This window comes from Salmo salar, chromosome ssa01 (genome assembly GCF_905237065.1).
Source record: "Salmo salar chromosome ssa01, Ssal_v3.1, whole genome shotgun sequence".
In the NCBI taxonomy this organism is placed as follows: domain Eukaryota; kingdom Metazoa; phylum Chordata; class Actinopteri; order Salmoniformes; family Salmonidae; genus Salmo; species Salmo salar.
The window spans coordinates 60,022,228-60,039,640 of NC_059442.1; the positions used below are offsets into that span (position 1 = coordinate 60,022,228).

The following is a 17,413-nucleotide window of genomic DNA, read 5'->3' on the forward strand; positions in this document are numbered from 1 at the left end:
CTTGGGGTTGGTGAAGTTAGTGAGTTCAGGGGGAACTTTACAAGAACAGTAGCCCATCGTAACCTTCTGTACAGTAAGTAGGCATTTTATTCATGGGTCTGGTAAAAAGACAACCTTGATTGTAAAAATGTTCCCACATTTTTAATATGTTCTGTATGTTTTCACAGTTGTTTTTCTTCTACTTGAACCCAACTGGAGCTTCGCTAGCCAGTCTAAGTGAGTTATGGTCTTGTATATTAGGAATGATACAACAGAACCTTTACACCTGTGGTAGAGGAGAAAGGAGAGTTGGTGGGTGGTATGCTGAAGGCCTATACGGCCCATTCAATTGGCATGTCCCTAAACAGTAAACCTGATAAGCAGCTGTGAACTGATAGTAGCACCTACTCTCAAAAGATTTTCAATGTTTTTTTTGCGTTACTGTGCCTCTTTTTAAAGTAGAGAAGTTTAATCGACCTCACCGTTTTATTCATCAAAATATATTTTGATAAGTAGCTTGTGTCGAGATCAACTAAGGCGACCTTGTACAGCACACAATCTTTTTCAAACAACTTCAAATGAATTGATGTAATCCTCCTCTGTGTTTCTCAGTGGAGCTAATTGGTATGTTGGAGATGGTTAGGGTAAGAGCTGAACTTTTTGCTAAAGTCAATGGGCCAAATAGGAGCATGTGGAAGAGCTTAACACATATCTCCCAGTATTTACTGCAAGGGTTCCCGTCACATAAAAAAATCGGGGGAAAGAAAGCCGCTAGGTTTTATTGCTGGGGAAATAAACGTAAAGGTTTCTTTGTCTTCGTTGAGGGTAACCCTGGGAAAAGTCTTTCTGGGCCCTGGGTGGCCCAGAATCTGGTTGGTTGGTGACCCGTAAAATATCTCTCACAGACAACTTAGATTAGGCAAGCTCATTGTTTCAGGATGGCAAGTTAGGCCAAAGTGCACATTTACCCCATAGTCTGTCCTCTCACTCCCTCTGAACTCCAATGAAACTAAACTATGTCAACAAGACACGAGAAGATAAAATACAGGTTGTCCATTCTGCATGGAGATAAATAGACTCTCCAATGTCTGTCCTGTTGTCTGAGGGATGGTTTTGCCATGTTCCCTCCAATAAAGGGGATAATTACTGTCACTTTTTAGTCTGCTCTCCAAGCAGGGCTGTGATGTCACCGGGGGGCTGGAATATGTTTCTCCTTTGTTCAAACACATTGCATCAGGCAGGCGTTAGAGCATGGCAGACGCTGCAGATTAGATCACCGCAGGGCATTTGGAAAGAGAGACAGGAGAGAAAGACAACTGAGGGCCATTGTGAAATACACCCTCTAGTCCCTCTCTCTCTCTCTCTCTCTCTCTCTCTCTCTCTCTCTCTCTCTCTCTCTCTCTCTCTCTCTCTCTCTCTCTCTCTCTCTCTCTCTCTCTCTCTCTCTCTCTCTCTCTCTCTCTCTCTCTCTCTCTCTCTCTCTCTCTCTCTCTCTCTCTCTCTCTCTCTCTCTCTCTGAATTCAATTCCATTCTCACCCTCTCGCTCTTTTTTTTGTATTTGAATCTTTCTGGCAGTGAGCCTCTCTCTGTCTTTCTCCCCTACCATAAACTCCTTTTCCCCTATCCTCTTTCTGTCCTCTTTTGAGCTTCTTCTGAGTCTGCATCTCTTGTAAACTCTTCCTCATTTCTTAATTTTGGTATAAAATGCATGTTGGGCCACTATCAACAGCACATCCCACAACAATGCTTCCATTCTACTGTTGCCAATGGGAGAAGACGGGTGCATCCACTTAGTTTTGCTCCTACATAAAACCAACCTTATCATAGCTAATCCACATAGATACAGTCGCAAGCATACCGAATAGTCTATATATAGGCCGATAATTCTTTTATAACAGGAGAAATATGAGCTGTAGGTGTTTGGTTTCTGCCCCCAGGGGGTCATAAAGGAATGTCAGATACTGGAATTACACCCAATAAAACGCCATCACATAGAAACCCATAAACAGTTAATAACAGAAAATGGCAAATAGCTGTATAACCAGCCATGCATACTGTAGCCTGTGGGCCATGCTTGCATTTGACAGTGAGAGGCTTTGTTTTACAACTCACGGTCTTGTGGCAAAGAAACCCAAGTATTGGTTTGTTGTGACAGTCTACCGCACCATGACTGTATTGGTACATGAAAGACTGCAGAGGTTAAACAACACTCACCCAGTAAGTTGGAGGTGGGGATAGAGGGGGGGGGGGTTGTGAATGGGTGATGGTGTGGGGATGAAAGCCGGCACATGAGAAGCCATACTGCTGTTGTTCAGCCCCCCCCCCAACACCCCACCACCACCCCCATAGGATCAAACAAAAGATGAAACCCAGCCAGATTCCTGTGAAGTCCCATTGTTTGATAGTCTGTGAGTGTGCATTAGGGAGATGGATGAATGAAAGGGGAGAAGATGAAAGGGAGGAGTTTAGTCACAGTGATTGACACTGGCATTTGTCAACACAATATCCTCTTTTTCTTTTCTTTTCTTCCTTACACAATCTCTGTTGTCTGTTGTGAAGGTGATGAGGGGCTACATGACCCACATGGTGGTTGTGGTGCAGGCAGAGCCAGGTCTAATTAGCACAGAGAGAGTGAGTAGAGGCCCTGTTGAGATGGACTCACATGAGATGAGATGATCACAAAAGGGGTCAACAGTCAAGGTCAAGCTCACAGCCACGGGTGGCCTTGAGTGACAACTTCATTGTATGTGTCTGTGTGTGTGTGTGTGTCTGTGTGTGGAGGATGAGTCTGTCACAAGTGTGTTTATTTTATGTTAGATATATATACAGTACTTATTGCAGTAGCTTGAGGGAGACTTCTACCTAGCTGTTCAAATTACATTTTAATTACATACATTTTTTATGGAAATGGGGAATTGGCTATGCCTCTGCTAATGATAAGCTGTTTCTCGGCCAGTACATTGTTGTCTCCCTGTAGGCATATAAAGATTGTTCAGTGCTCTGATAAGTCTGAATGTCTCCAATGTTTTGTCTCTTTATCCTCCCCCTTTATAAACCATTTAGAAACGGCTCTTAACACCACCCATATTGTTGTGCTCTTTTCTCTCCTGTCAAAAATAAATGTATTTTTGTCCTTTGTCCTCTGTTACCATCACCCAGACCTGTCTGAGTGGTTTTAGTTTGGCAGCTGACAATTTGATACGGTTATGCTGTGAAGAAAAAACCTCTACTACTGCTGTCTCGCTCAGCAGCCCTGCACCAGATTACCAGATTTCTCTTCCTCCCGTGTAAACAAGTCACATTTCATTTGGACTGAGGGACATTTAGCAGAGTGGTTAGGAGTAGAGAGGCTTTGCAGGGCTGCTTTTGGAGGGTTTTGTTCTACTTCAATTCTTACGTTATCCTCACCCTCCTCTCCTTGCCCACTCACCCCCAATTCTGCTCTCCATGCCCCCTTGCCAACCACACCCTGTTGTCCTTTCACTCTGTCTGTCATGTTTGATTGGGCCTTGTCAGGGGGACTACAGGGTGGTCTCGTTCTTTTGGACCAGCTCCGACCCCCTCCTCTCTCCCCTCCCTCTTTCAGTGTTGAGGATGTGTCTGGGTTTCCTCACCCGTCTCACTGGGGGAGATTAGGTTAGGTTCATTCTCTGGGTTTCTGGCCGGTGCTCTTGTCTCATGTCCCTCTCTCTTAGTGGGAGGACATGAGATGACTGACGCCATGATTTAAGTCCCGTAGCCCGTAATCTTCGCCTTGGGAGCAACAAAAGAAACGTCCCTTTTTCAGGACCCTGTCTTTCAAAGATAATTCGTAAAAATCCAAATAACTTCACAGATCTTCATTGTAAAGGGTTGAAACACTGTTTCCCATGCTTGTTCAATGAACAATAAACAATTAATGAACATGCCCCTGTGGAACGGTCGTTAAGACACTTAACAGCTTACAGACAGTAGGCAATTAAGGTCACAGTTATGAAAACTTAGAACACTAAAGAGGCCTTTCTACTGACTCTGAAAAACACCAAAATAAAGATGCCCAGGGTCCCTGCTCATCTGCGTGAACGTGCCTTAGGCATGCTGCAAGGAGGCATGAGGACTAAATTGCAATGTCCGTACTGTGAGATGCCTAAGACAGCGCTACAGGGAGACAGGACGGACAGCTGATCGTCCTCGCAGTGGCAGACCACGTGTAACAACACCTGCGCAGGATCGGTACATCCGAACGTCACACCTGCGGGACAGGTACAGGATGGCAACAACAACTGCCCGGGTTACACCAGGAACACACAATCCCTCCATCAGTGCTCAGACTGTCCGCAATAGTCTGAAAGAGGCTGGACTGAGGGCTTGTAGGCCTGTTGTAAGGCAGGTCCTCACCGGCAGGTAGCCTAGTGGTTAGAGCATTGGACTAGTAACTGAAAGTTTGCAAGATCGAATCCCCAAGCTGACAAGGTAAAAATCTGTTATTCTGCCCCTGAACAAGGCAGTTAACCCACTGTTCCTAGGCCGTCATTGAAAATAAGAATTTGTTCTTAACTGACTTGCCTAGTTAAATAAAGGTAAAACATTTTTTTAAATAAACATCAAGTCGCCTATAGGAACAAACCCACCGTCGCTGGACCAGACAGGACTGGCAAAAGGTGCACTTCACTGACGAGTCGCGGTTTTATCTCACCAGGGGTGATGGTCGGATTCGCGTTTATCGTTGAAGGAATGAGCGTTACACCGAGGCCAGTGTTCTGGAGCGGGATCGATTTGGAGGTGGAGGGTCCGTCATGGTCTGGGGTGGTGTGTCACAGCATCATCGGACTGAGCTTGTTGTCATTGCAGGCAATCTCAACGCTGTGCATTACAGGGAAGACATCCTCCTCCCTCATGTGGTACCCTTCCTGCAGGCTCATCCTGACATGACCCTCCAGCATGACAATGCCACCAGCTGTTCTGCTCGTTCTGTGCGTGATTTCCTGCAAGACAGGAATGTCAGTGTTCTGCCATGGTGAAGAGCCCTGATCTCAATCCCATTGAGCACGTCTGGGACCTGTTGGATCGGAGGGTGAGGGCTAGGGCCATTCCCCCCAGAAATGTACAGGAACTTGCAGGTGCCTTGGTAGAAGAGTGGGGTAACATCTCACAGCAAGAACTGGCAAATCTGGTGCAGTCCATGAGGAGGAGATGCACTGCAGTACTTAATGCAGCTGGTGGCCACACCAAATACTGACTGTTACTTTTGATTTTGACCCCCCCTTTGTACAGGGACACGTTTCTGTTAGTCACATGTCTGTGGAAATTGTTCAGTTTATGTCTCAGTTGTTGAATCTTGTTATGTTCATACAAATATTTACACATGTTCATTTTGCTGAAAACAAACACAGTTGACAGTGAGAGGATGTTTGTTTTTGTGCTGAGTTTAATTGTTCATGTATTATTTCAAGAATGTTGTAAGGGTTGACGTCGGATAAAGTGGACCAAAACGCAACAGGAATATGTGCACTCATCTTCTTTTATTTGGTGAAGAAGGAAAAAACAAAATAAACACGTACACCAAAAGAAACACACCGACGAATAAACAGTCCTGTAAGGCCATAAGCTATACATGGAACAATCTCCCACAAACTACAAAACAAAACACATACCTATATATAGGACTCTCAATCAGAGGCAACTAAAAACACCTGCCTCCAATTGAGAGTCCAACACCCAAACCTAGACATAGAAATACAAAGAACTAGAAAGAACATAGAAATTCAAACATAGAACATAACCCAAAACCCCCCCGAACCACATAAAACAAATACCCTCTGCCACGTCCTGACCAAACTACAATAACAAATAACCCCTATTACTGGTCAGGACGTGACAGATGTGAACACAGTGGATTATGAACATAGATTAAATTGTTCTTTACAGTGTTTGACAGGGTTTTTTTCTTCTCCCTTATAGAATCCAGCCTGGTATCCAGCAGTTTGTCCGGAAGCCCAAGTACTACCACACACAAACCACACACACCCAGACACATGTCCAGCATCAGCCTGACAGACCCATTCCCCTGACAGTGGGACACAACCCCATCCACGGTGAGTAGCCCACCTCCTTTACCCCATCCTCTTACTGTATTAACTTAACCTAAGCTCCATAAGAACTGGAAAAGAGCGCCACCATGTGGTGGTTTCTGAAAGAGGCGCTGGTTTAGATTATAGGTACAACTGTCCCAGGGTCCCGTTTACAGGACAGAAATACAATCCACACTTTATTACCACACATCAAACAGACACACACACAGCAAACAGGAAGAGGAATAGAATCAGTGAAAGTGATAGTGGTTTTCTGTAGGACAGAAGGAACAGGGAATATATATATATATATATATATATATTACAACAGCGTGGTAGCAGTTTTGGCTATACAGTAGTAATAGCAGTGACGCAATATATACAAATCAGCAATGGCATAGCAATGGGCTAGCACGTGATAGTAATGGCTATAGTAGTGTTAGCGGTGCTAGCATGGTAATATTATTGTCTGGTAATAAATATACAGTAATACACAGGGGCTAGTAAGCTAACATGCTACAGAGTAGTAATGCAGGTAAACAGGCTACAAAAGACAAATGGTATCATGCTGTAGTATGGGCTAGAATAGCATAGGCAGTATAAAACAGGATGCAAATAGTGACTAGCATAGTATACAATATGTACAGTGGGAGCTAGCAGGGCTATAGGTAATAGCACACAGTAGTACAGTTGAAGTCGGAAGTTTACATACACTTGGAGTCATTAAAACTCGTTTTTCAACCACTCCACACATTTCTTGTTAACAAACTATAGTTTTGGCAAGTCGGTTAGGACATCTACTTTGTGCATGACACAAGTAATTTTTCCGAACAATTGTTTACAGACAGATTATTTCACTTATAATTCACTGTGTCACAATTCCAGTGGGTCAGAAGTTTACATACACTAAGTTGACTGTGCCTTTAAACAGCTTGGAAAATTCCAGACAATTATGTTATGACTTTAGAAGCTTCTGATAGGCTAATTGACATCATTTGAGTCAATGGAGGTGTACCTGTGGATGTATTTCAAGGCCTACCTTCAAACTCAGTGCCTCTTTGCTTGACATCATGGGAAAATCAAAAGATATCAGCCAAGACCTCTGAAAAACCATTGTAGACCTCCACAAGTCTGGTTAATCCTTGAGGGCAATTTCCAAACACCTGAAGGTACCACGTTCATCTGTACAAACAATAGTACGCAAGTATAAACACCATGGGACGACGCAGCCGTCATACCGCTCAGGAAGGAGACGCGTTCTGTCTCCTAGAAATGAACGTAATTTTGATGCGAAAAGTACAAATCAATCCCAGAACAACAGCAAAGGACCTTGTGAAGATGCTGGAAGAAACAGGTACAAAAGTATCTATATCCACACTAAAACGAGTCTTATATTGACATAACCTGAAAGTCCACTCAGCAAGTGCACATGGGGACAAAGATTGTACTTTTTGGAGAAATGTCCTCTGGTCTGATGAAACAAAAATAGAACTGTTTGGCCATAATGACTATCGTTATGTTTGGAGGAAAAAGGGGATTCTTGCAAGCTGAAGAACACCATCCCAACCGTGAAGCACGGGGTTGGCAGCATCATGTTTTGAGGGTGCTTTGCTGCAGGAGGGACTGGTGCACTTCACAAAATAGATGGCGTCATGAGGAAGGAAAATGATGTGGATATATTGAAGCAAAATCTCAAGATGTCAGTCAGGAAGTTAAAGCTTGGTCGCAAATGGGTCTTCCAAATGGACAATGACCCCAAGCGTACTTCCAAAGTTGTGGCAAAATGGCTTAAGGACAACATAGTCAAGGTATTGGAGTGGCCATCACAAAGCCCTGACCTCAATCCTATAGAAAATTTGTGGGCAGAACTGAAAAAGCATGTGCGAGCAAGGAGGCCTACAAACCTGACTCAGTTACACCAGCTCTGTCAGGAGAAATGGGCCAACATTCACCCAACTTATTGTGGGAAGCTTGTGGAAGGCTACCCAAAATGTTTGACCCAAGTTAAAAATGTAAAGGCAATGCTACCAAATACGAATTGATTGTATGTAAACTTCTGAACCACTGGGAATGTGATGGAATAAATAAAAGGTGAAATAAATAATTCTTTCTACTATTATTCTGACATTTTACATTCTTAAAATAAAGTGGTGATCCTAACTGACCTAAAATAGGTAATTTTTACTTGGATTAAATGTCAGGAATTATGAAAAACGTATTTGGATAAGGTGTATGTAAACTTCCAACTTCAACTGTATATAGGGCAGCGGCCTCTAAGGTGCAGGGTTAAGTAGCCGGGTGGCAGCCAGCTAGTGATGGCTATTTAACAGTCTGATGGCCTTGAGATAGCAGCTGTTTTTCAGTCTCTATGGTCCCAGCTTTGATACACCTTGGGCTCTCAAGTGTCGCAGCGGTCTAAGGCACTGCATCTCAGTACAGACACCCTGTTTCGAATCCAGGCTGTATCACAACCGGCCGTGATTGGTAGTCCCATAGGGTGGTACACAATTGGCCCAGCGTTGTCCGGGTTTGGCCGGTGTAGGCCGTCATTATAAATAATAATTTGTTCTTAATTGACTTGCCTAGTTAAATAAAGGTGGAAAAAAATGAATATAGCGGGGTGAACAGGCATTGGCTCGGGTGGTTGATGTCCTGGGTAATCTTTTTGGCCTTACTGTGACATTGGGTGCTGTAGCTGTCCTGGAGGGCAGGCAATCTGCCCCCAGTGATGCATTGGGCAGACTGCACCACCCTCTGGAGAGCCCTGCGGTTGCAGGCAGTACAGTTGCTGTACTAGGCGGTGATACAGCCCGACAGGATGCTCTCAATTGTGCATCTGTAAAAGTTTCTGAGGGTCTTAGGGCCAAGCCGAATTTCTTCAGCCTCCTGAGGTTGAAGAGGGTCTGTTGCGCCTTCTTCACCACACTGTTTGTGTGGGTGGACCATTTCAGATTGCCAGTGATGTGTACGCCGAGGAACTTGAAGCTTTCCATCTTCTCTACTGCGATTCTGTCGATGTGGATAGGGGCGTGCTCACTCTGCTGTTCCCTGAAGTCCACGATCAGCTCCTTCATTTTGTTGACGTTTAGAGAGAGTTTTTTTCCTGGGCCCCACTCTGCCAGGGCCCTCACCTCCTCCCTGTTTGCGGTCTCGTCATTGTTGGTAGTCAGGCCTACTACTGTTGTGTCGTCTGCAAAATTGATGATTGAGTTGGAGGCATGCGTGGCCACGCAGTCATGGGTGAACAGGGAGTGCAGGAGGGTGCTGAGCACGCAGCCTTGTGGGGCCCCTGTGTTGAGGTTCAGCAATGTTTAGGTGTTGTTTCCTACCTTCACCACCTGGGGGCGGCCCGTCAGGAAGTCCAGGACCCAGTTGCACAGGGCGGGGTTCAGACCCAGGGCCCCAAGCTTAATGATGAGCTTAGAGGGTACTATGGTGTTGAAGGCTAGCTATAGGGAATGAACATCAAACTTTTTTTATTAATTTATTTACCGCCTTTTTTCCCCCAATTTTCTGGAATCCAATTGGTAGTTACAGTCTTGTCTCATTGCTGAAACTCCCGTACGGACTCAGGAGAGGACACACTGCTTCTTGACACAATGCCCGCTTAACCCGTAAGCCAGCCACACCAATGTGTCACTATTGGGGCGGTAAGCAAATTTCAGTGGGTCTAGGGTGTCAGGTAAGGTAGAGGTGGCATGATCCTTAACTAGCCTCTCAAAGCACTTCATGATGGGCGATAGTCATTTAATTCAGTTACCTTTGATGGACATCTTGAAGCAAGTGGTGGACAGCAGACTGGGATAGAGAGAGATTGAATATGTCCGTAAACACTCCAGCCAGCTGGTCTGCGAATGCTCTGAGAACTCGGCTAAGGATGTCGTCTGTGCCGGCAGCCTCGCGAGGGTTAACACGCTTAAATGTCTTACTCACTTTGGCCACTGGTTTTCCCTTTGTAATCAGTTCTTGTCTGTAGACCCTGCCACATACGTCTTGTGTCTGAGCCGTTGAATTGCAACTCCACTTTGTCTCTGTACTGATGTTTTGCCTGTTTGATTGCCTTACGTAGGTAATAACTACACTGTTTTTATTCAACCATATTCCCAGTCACATTGCTGTGGTTAAATTTGGTGGTTCGCGCTTTCAGTTTTGCACGAATGCTGCCATCTATCCATGGTTTTTGGTTTGGGTAGGTTTTAATAGCCACAGTGGGAATAACATCCCCAATACACTTCCTGATGAACTCAGTCACCGTGTCTGTGTAAGCGTCAGTGTTATTCTCAGAGGCTACCCGGAACCTATCCTAGTCCACGTGATCAAAACAATCTTGAAGCATGGATTCCGATTGGTCAGACCAGCGTTGAGTAGACCTTAGCACGGGTACTTCCTATTTGAGTTTCTGCTTATAGGAAGGGAGGACCAAAATGGAATCGTGATCTGATTTGCCCGAAGGGAGGGCGGTGGAGGGCCTTGTAGGCATCTCGAAACGGGGAGTAGCAGTGCTCTAGTACCCGGTGTGGCTCAGTTGGTAGAGCATGGTGTTTGCAACGCCAGGGTTGTGGGTTTGAAATGTATGAAATGTATGCATTCACTACTGTAAGTTGCTCTGGATAAGAGCGTCTGCTAAAATGACAAAAAATGTTTTTTTTTTTTTAATTATAGAACTTCAGTAGCGTTTTCCTCAAATTTGCTTTGTTAAAATCCCCATCTACAATAAATGCGGCCTTTATCTCATGGTCTGAACATAAAGGTATACAGAGCTATGCCAAAGGGGCAGATTGTGTGAAGTATGTGACATGGGAGACAATCCTGACTTATACACAAGGAATGTAAGCATATACTAACAAAGCAATAGCAACCTATAACAGATCAAATATACACATGAATCATAACAAAGTTCTCTTTCATGTTCAGTGATGCACCTCAGGAGGCTGAAGAAATTTGACTAGGCCCCTAAAACCCTCACAAACTTCTACAGATGCACCATTGAGAGCATCCTATCGGGCTGTATCACCGCCTGGTACGGCAATTGCACTGTCTGAAACCGCAGGGCCCTCCAGAGGGTGGTGCGGTCAGCCCAGCGCATCACCAGGGGCACACTTCCTGCCCTCTAGGACTTCAGCCACCTAAGCCACGGCCTGTTCACCCCGCTACCATCTAGAAGGCATAGACCGTACAGGTGCATTAAAGTTGGGATTGAGAGACTGAGAAACAGCTTCTATCTCCAGGCCATCAGACTGTTAAACAGTCACCACTAGCTGGCCTCCGCCCAGTACCCTGCCCTGAAACTTGGTCACTGTTACTAGCCGGCTACCACCCTGTACTTTACCCTGCACCTTAGAGACTGCTGCCCTATGTACATAGTCATTGAACACTGGTCACTTTAATAATGTTTCCATACTATTTCACCCACTTTATATGTATATACTGTATTTTAGTCATTCCTCATCCTATATAACTTATTTTTTGTTTTTCTGGTTTATGTGTGTATTAAAAAAAATTGCTAGGTATTACTGCACTGTTGGAGCTAGAGATACAACCACTTTGCTGCACCTGCGATAACGTCTGCAAATTTGTGTACACAACCAATAAACTTGGATTTGATTGGAGGGAAGGCTTGTCCCTTAAGGAACGTCCAGTTATGAGTTGTAGTGGAGGACAGTAGTTTACAGCGACCTTCTTAACCCTGCCCTCCTGGAAGCAACTAAAGGACAAGCAGGAATGGGTGTCTATTACCACCAGCAGGGAGAGCCAGTGATTGGCTGGCACTGGTCAGCTGACTGATTGCCCTGGCAAACTGGTCCCTAACACATAGGTGTGAAGTGCCCTATGCCACTGAACAATAGGGTCAGGCTGAGAAGGGTGCTGGATTTCTACCACATCAGTAAAAGCCTACAAAGTTTGTGTATCTCACAGGCCCAGAGAGAGGGTTAAAGAGAGAAGGTTTTTAACAGGAAGGTTAGCTACTATACTGTACTGACAGATCGCTTTATTGAAGCTCTAACCATAGATGTATGGAATTTAAGTCTTTGGAAGCTTTGGATGTGCACCTGAAACACCAGGTGACTTTATGATGTGCAAAATAAGCTAAGAAACAGTCATCTTTACTCATAGGGCAGCACTATATTGTCACAAACCTCTGCTCTTAAATCAGCTAGTATTCACTAAGTGATGATTTTGTGAGTCTGAGGCCGTTCCCGCGTTTTGCCAACCATTGGTTCTGTGGCGGTAAGCAAAGTCCTCAAACACTTTAAAGATGTTATTTCACAAATTAATTTTATTTTTTAATAAAAGTGTCGTCAGCTCGGTTTTAAAATTCCTGAGCTCTCCCAGGCACGGCTTTGCTGGCACGAGGCAGAGACTGGGGACGACTGAACCCGAGGTTTAGAAAATTCCGTGACAGGGTGACAGTCTCTCTCTCTCTCTACACTCTCTCTCTACTCTCTCTCTCTCTCTCTCTCTCTCTACACTCTCTCTCTCTCTCTCTACACTCTCTCTCTCTCTACACTCTCTCTCTCTCTCTACACTCTCTCTCTCTCTACACTCTCTCTACACTCTCTCTACACTCTTTGAGCAGACCGCACGACACCAGCTAGTGTCAGCCGATCCAGCTGAGCCAATTACACTGGCCTGTTTGTTATTTCAGGGCTGGAGATTTATCGGGCCGACCATTAATCACTGCCAAACGGACACTGTAGTGACGCTTTAGTTAGGTCAGCCTGTCATTATTTTAGCATGGGGTTTGGGCGGCACCCATTTCTCACGTTACGGGAGCCAGTGCGATTTCAGTGCTATGCAGTAGCCCGCTCTCCCTCTGTGGAATGTGTTCCTGCTGTACTCTGTGTCAACAGAGTCATATAAAAACACACATAGCCTAATTGGGGAGTTCGGGGGTAGGGGGTGGGGGGATAGGGTGTTGCCAGTGGGGAGGGGGAGGGGTTCCACTGATGCTATCCCAATCACTGTGTGGAAGGTGCATTCAAGTTTATATGCTCTTTATTTGGTTAGATAAAATATCTGCCAATTTGAGAAAATGATATGCTATGGTTGAATTATAAAGCCAGATTGTTTATGGTAATTGGAGATTTCATTTATGGCGAGGAAAATAACATCAAATCATCAATCAAATCGCATTTTATTTGTCACGTGCCAAATACAACAGGTGTAGAACTTACAGTGACATGCTTACTTACAAGCCCCCAAACCAACAATGCAGTTTTAAGAAAAATAAGTGTTAAGTATTTACAAAAATAAACTGAAGTAAAAAATAAATAAATAAAAAAGAAAAAGAACAAAATAGAAAAATAACATAATTAAAGAGCAACAATAAAATAACAGTAACGAGGCTATATACAAGGGGTACCGGTACAGAGTCAATGTGCGGGGGCACATGTTAGTCGAGGTAATTAAGGTAATATGTACATGTAGGTAAAGTGACTATGCATAGATAATAAACAGTGTAGCAGCAGTATAAAATGAGGGGGGAGTCAATGCAAATAGTTTTGGGTAGCCATTTGATTAGCTGTTCAGGAGTCTTATGGATTGGGGGAGAAGCTGTTAAGAAGCCTTTTGGACCTATACTTGGCGCTCCGATACTGCTTGCCGTGCGGAAGCAGAGAGAACAGTGGCTGGAGTGACTACGGTGGCTAGAGTCTTTGGCAATTTTTAGGGCCTTCCTCTGACACTGGCTGGTATAGAGGTCCTGGATGGCAGGAAGCTTGGCCCCAGTGATGTACTGGGCCGTACGCACTACCCTCTGTAGTGCCTTGCGGTCTGAGGCCGAGCAGTTGCCATACCAGGCGGTGATGCAACCAGTCAGGATGCTCTCGGTGGTGCAGCAGTAGAGCTTTTTGAGGATTTGAGGACCCATGCCAAATCTTTTCAGTCACCTGAGGGGGAATAGGCATAGTCGTGCCCTCTTCACGACTGTCTTGGTGTGTTTGGACCCTGATAGTTCATTGGGGATGTGGACAAGCTCTCAACCTGCTCCACTACAGTCCCGTTGATGAGAATGGGTGCGTGCTCGGCCCTCCTTTTCCTGTAGTCCACAATCATCTCCTTTGTCTTGATCATGTTGAGGGAGAGGTTGTTATCCTGGCACAGCACTGCCAGGTGTCTGACCTTCTCCCTATAGGCTGTCTCATCGTTGATCAGGCCTACCACTGTTGTGTCGTCTGCAAACTTAACCTCTTGACGGTCGCCTAGGATAGGGGGCGCCACAGCGCATTTTGAAAATAATTAGTGCCCATTTTAAACGGCCTACTACTCAAACTCAGAGGCTAGGATATGCATATAATTAATACTTGTGGATAGAAAACACCCTAAAGTTTCTAAATCTGTTTGAATGGTGTCTGTGAGTATAACAGAACTCATATGGCTGTCAAAACCCCGAGACAGATCGAAACAGGAAGTGGAATTCTGAATTGCGGACTCAACTTCATCACGTTGCCTATTAATCACACCGTGAGCTATGGTTCATTGAGCACTTCCTATTGCTTCCACTATATGTCCCCAGTCTTTACAAAGTGATTTGAGTCTCCTACTGTGAAAACTGACAGAATGACACGCTGTGGAACGTGGTCACACGGAGAGGGCCATCACCATTATGACGCCGGCGCCCCTAGCTACCCTCCCCTTTCGAAACGTTTTGAAACACAATGCAATCGTCCCCCTCGAATCTTATTGGAGCTCTGGTTGAAAAAGGCCCTAAAGATTTATATTATACAACGTTTGACATGTTTGAACGAACCTAAATAAGAAAAAAATGCATTTTGTTGAAAGAGTAGCCCCGCGCACGTCGGAACTTTTGGTGCAGCCTTCAGAACGCGCTAACAACAACAAGCTAATGGAACATAAAGGATGAACTTTTTCGAACGAAAATACATTTGTTGTGGACCTGTGATTCCTGGAAGTGCCTAAGGATGAAGATAATCAAAGGTAAGGGATTATTGACAATAGTATACAAGACTAGATTTGATATGCGATTGTTCCAAGATGGCGCTGACCTGTATTACTAGGTCATTTTCTGAGTATCGCATCCCCTTTTATCGCAAAGTGTGATTACCCAGTAAAGTTATTTTTAATCTGGCATTACAGGTGCTTTCAAGAGATATTCATCTATAAATCTTAGAATGACAATATTACATTTTAAAAATGTTTTCGAATAGTAATTTAGTAAATTGTAGCACTGTTTCACCGGATGCATTTGAGGGAAAATAGTTAGTCAACGTTACGCGCCGATGTAAAATGCTGTTTTTATATATAAATATGAACTTTATCGATCAAAAGAATGCATGTATTGTGTAACATGATGTCCTAGGAGTGTCATCTGATGAAGTTTGTAAAAGGTTAGTGCTGCATTTAGCTGTTTTTTGGTTATTTGTGATGCATGTGGTTGGTCGGAAAATGGCTATGTGGCTACTTTTACGATATACTCCTCTAACATAATCTAATGTTTTGCTTTTGCTGTAAAGCCTTTTTGAAATCGGACAACGTGGTTCGATTCAGGAGAGGTGTATCTATAAAACAATATAATATTTTTTTTTTATTACATTTTGTTACGCTAATGGCGATAGGATTTTTCGCTGGATGTCCGTCCCGTATGCCGCACAGGGGTTAATGATGGTGTTGGAGTCGTGCTTGGCCATGCAGTCATGGGTGAACAGGGAGTACAGGAGGGGACTGAGCACCCACCCTTGAGTGGCCCCCGTGTTGAGGATCAGCGTGGCAGATGTGTTGTTACCTAACCTTACCACCTGGGGGCGGCCCGTCAGGAAGTCCAGGATCCAGTTGCAGAGGGAGGTGTTTAGTCCCAGGGTCCTTAGCTTAGTGATGAGCTTTGAGGGTACTATGGTGTTGAACGCTGAGCTGTAGTCAATGAATAGCATTCTCACGTAGGTGTTCCTTTTGTTCTAGTAGGAAAGGGCAGTGTGGAATGCAATAGAGATTGCATCATCTGTGGATCTGTTCGGGCGGCATGCAAATTGAAGTGGGTTTAGGGTTTCTGGGATAATGGTGTTGATGTGAGTGCTACAGGTCGGTAGTCGTTTAGGCAGGTTACCTTGGTGTTCTTGGGCACAGGGACTATGGTGGTCTGCTTGAAACATGTTGGTATTACAGACTTGGTCAGGGACATTTCAAAATGTCAGTGAAGACACTTGCTAGTTGGTCAGCGCATGCTTGGAGTACACGTCCTGGTAATCCGTCTGTCCCTGCGGCCTTGTGAATGTTGACCTGTTTAAAGATCTTACTCACATCGGCTACGGAGAGCGTGATCACACAGTTGTCCGGAACAGCTGGTGCTTTCATGCATGCTTCAGTGTTGCTTGCCTCGAAGCGCGCATAAAAGTAATTTAGCTCGTCTGGTAGGCTGGTGTCACTGGGCAGCTCGTGGCTGTGCTTCCCTTTGTAGTCCGTAATAGTTTGCAAGACACTGCCACATCTGTAGTAGGGCTTGCAATGACACCCTGTGTAGTAGGATTCAATCTTAGTCCTGTATTGATGCTTTGCCTGTTTGATGGTTCGTCAGAGGGCATAACAGGATTTCTTATAAGTGTCCGGAATAGAGTCCCACTCCTTGAAAGCGGCAGCTCTACCCTTTAGCTCAGTGTGGATGTTGCCTGTAGAATAGCTGGTTGGGTTATATGTATGTACCTTCACTGTGAGGACGACGTCATCAATGCACTTATTGATCAAGCCAGTGAGTGATGTGGTGTACTCCTAAATCCCATCAGAAGAGTCCCCTAACATATTCCAGTCTGTGCTAGAAAAACAGTCCTGTAGCTTAGCATCTGAGTCATCTGACCACTTCTGTATTGAGTGAGTCACTGGTACTTCCTGCTTTAATTTTCGCTTGTAAGCAGGAATCAGGAGAATAGAGTTATGGTCAGATTTGCGAAATGGAGGCCAAGGGAGAGCTCTGTACGCATCTTTGTGTGTGGAGTAAAGGTGGTCTAGAGTTTTTTTCCTCTGGTTGCACATGTGACATGCTGGTAGAAATGAGGTAAAACCTATTTAAGTTTCCCTGCATTAACGTCCCCGGCCACTAGAAGCACCGCTTCTGGATGAGCGTTTTCTTGTTTGCTTATGGCCTTATACAGCTCGTTGAGTGCGGTCTTAGTGCCAGCATCGGTTTGTGGTGGTAAATAGACACCTACGAAAAATATAGATAACTCTCTTGGTAAATAGTGTGGGCTACATCTTATCATGAGATACTCTACCTCAGGCGAGCAAAACCTTGAGACTTCCTTAATATTAGATTTCATGCACCAGCTGTTATTGAGAAATAGACACAGACCACCACCCCTCGTCTTACCGGAGGCAGCTGTTCTATATTGTCGTCGTTCAGCCACGACTCATAAGATATCACCGTTTTTAATGTCCC

The 17,413-nt window shown here is 44.7% G+C and overlaps 1 protein-coding gene across 6 annotated transcripts in view; it reads left to right on the forward strand.

The window, feature by feature from the left end:
- The window catches only part of LOC100380761 (latent-transforming growth factor beta-binding protein 1), a 118,370-nt gene that overhangs the window by 26,923 nt on the left and 74,034 nt on the right, over positions 1 to 17,413 (forward strand). For all 6 annotated transcript variants that reach the window (XM_014203036.2, XM_045720654.1, XM_014203043.2 and 3 more), the window contains exon 4: positions 5,921 to 6,054. In XM_014203036.2, coding sequence (XP_014058511.2) covers positions 5,921 to 6,054 — 134 coding nt within the window. The remainder of the gene's footprint in view (positions 1 to 5,920; positions 6,055 to 17,413) is intronic.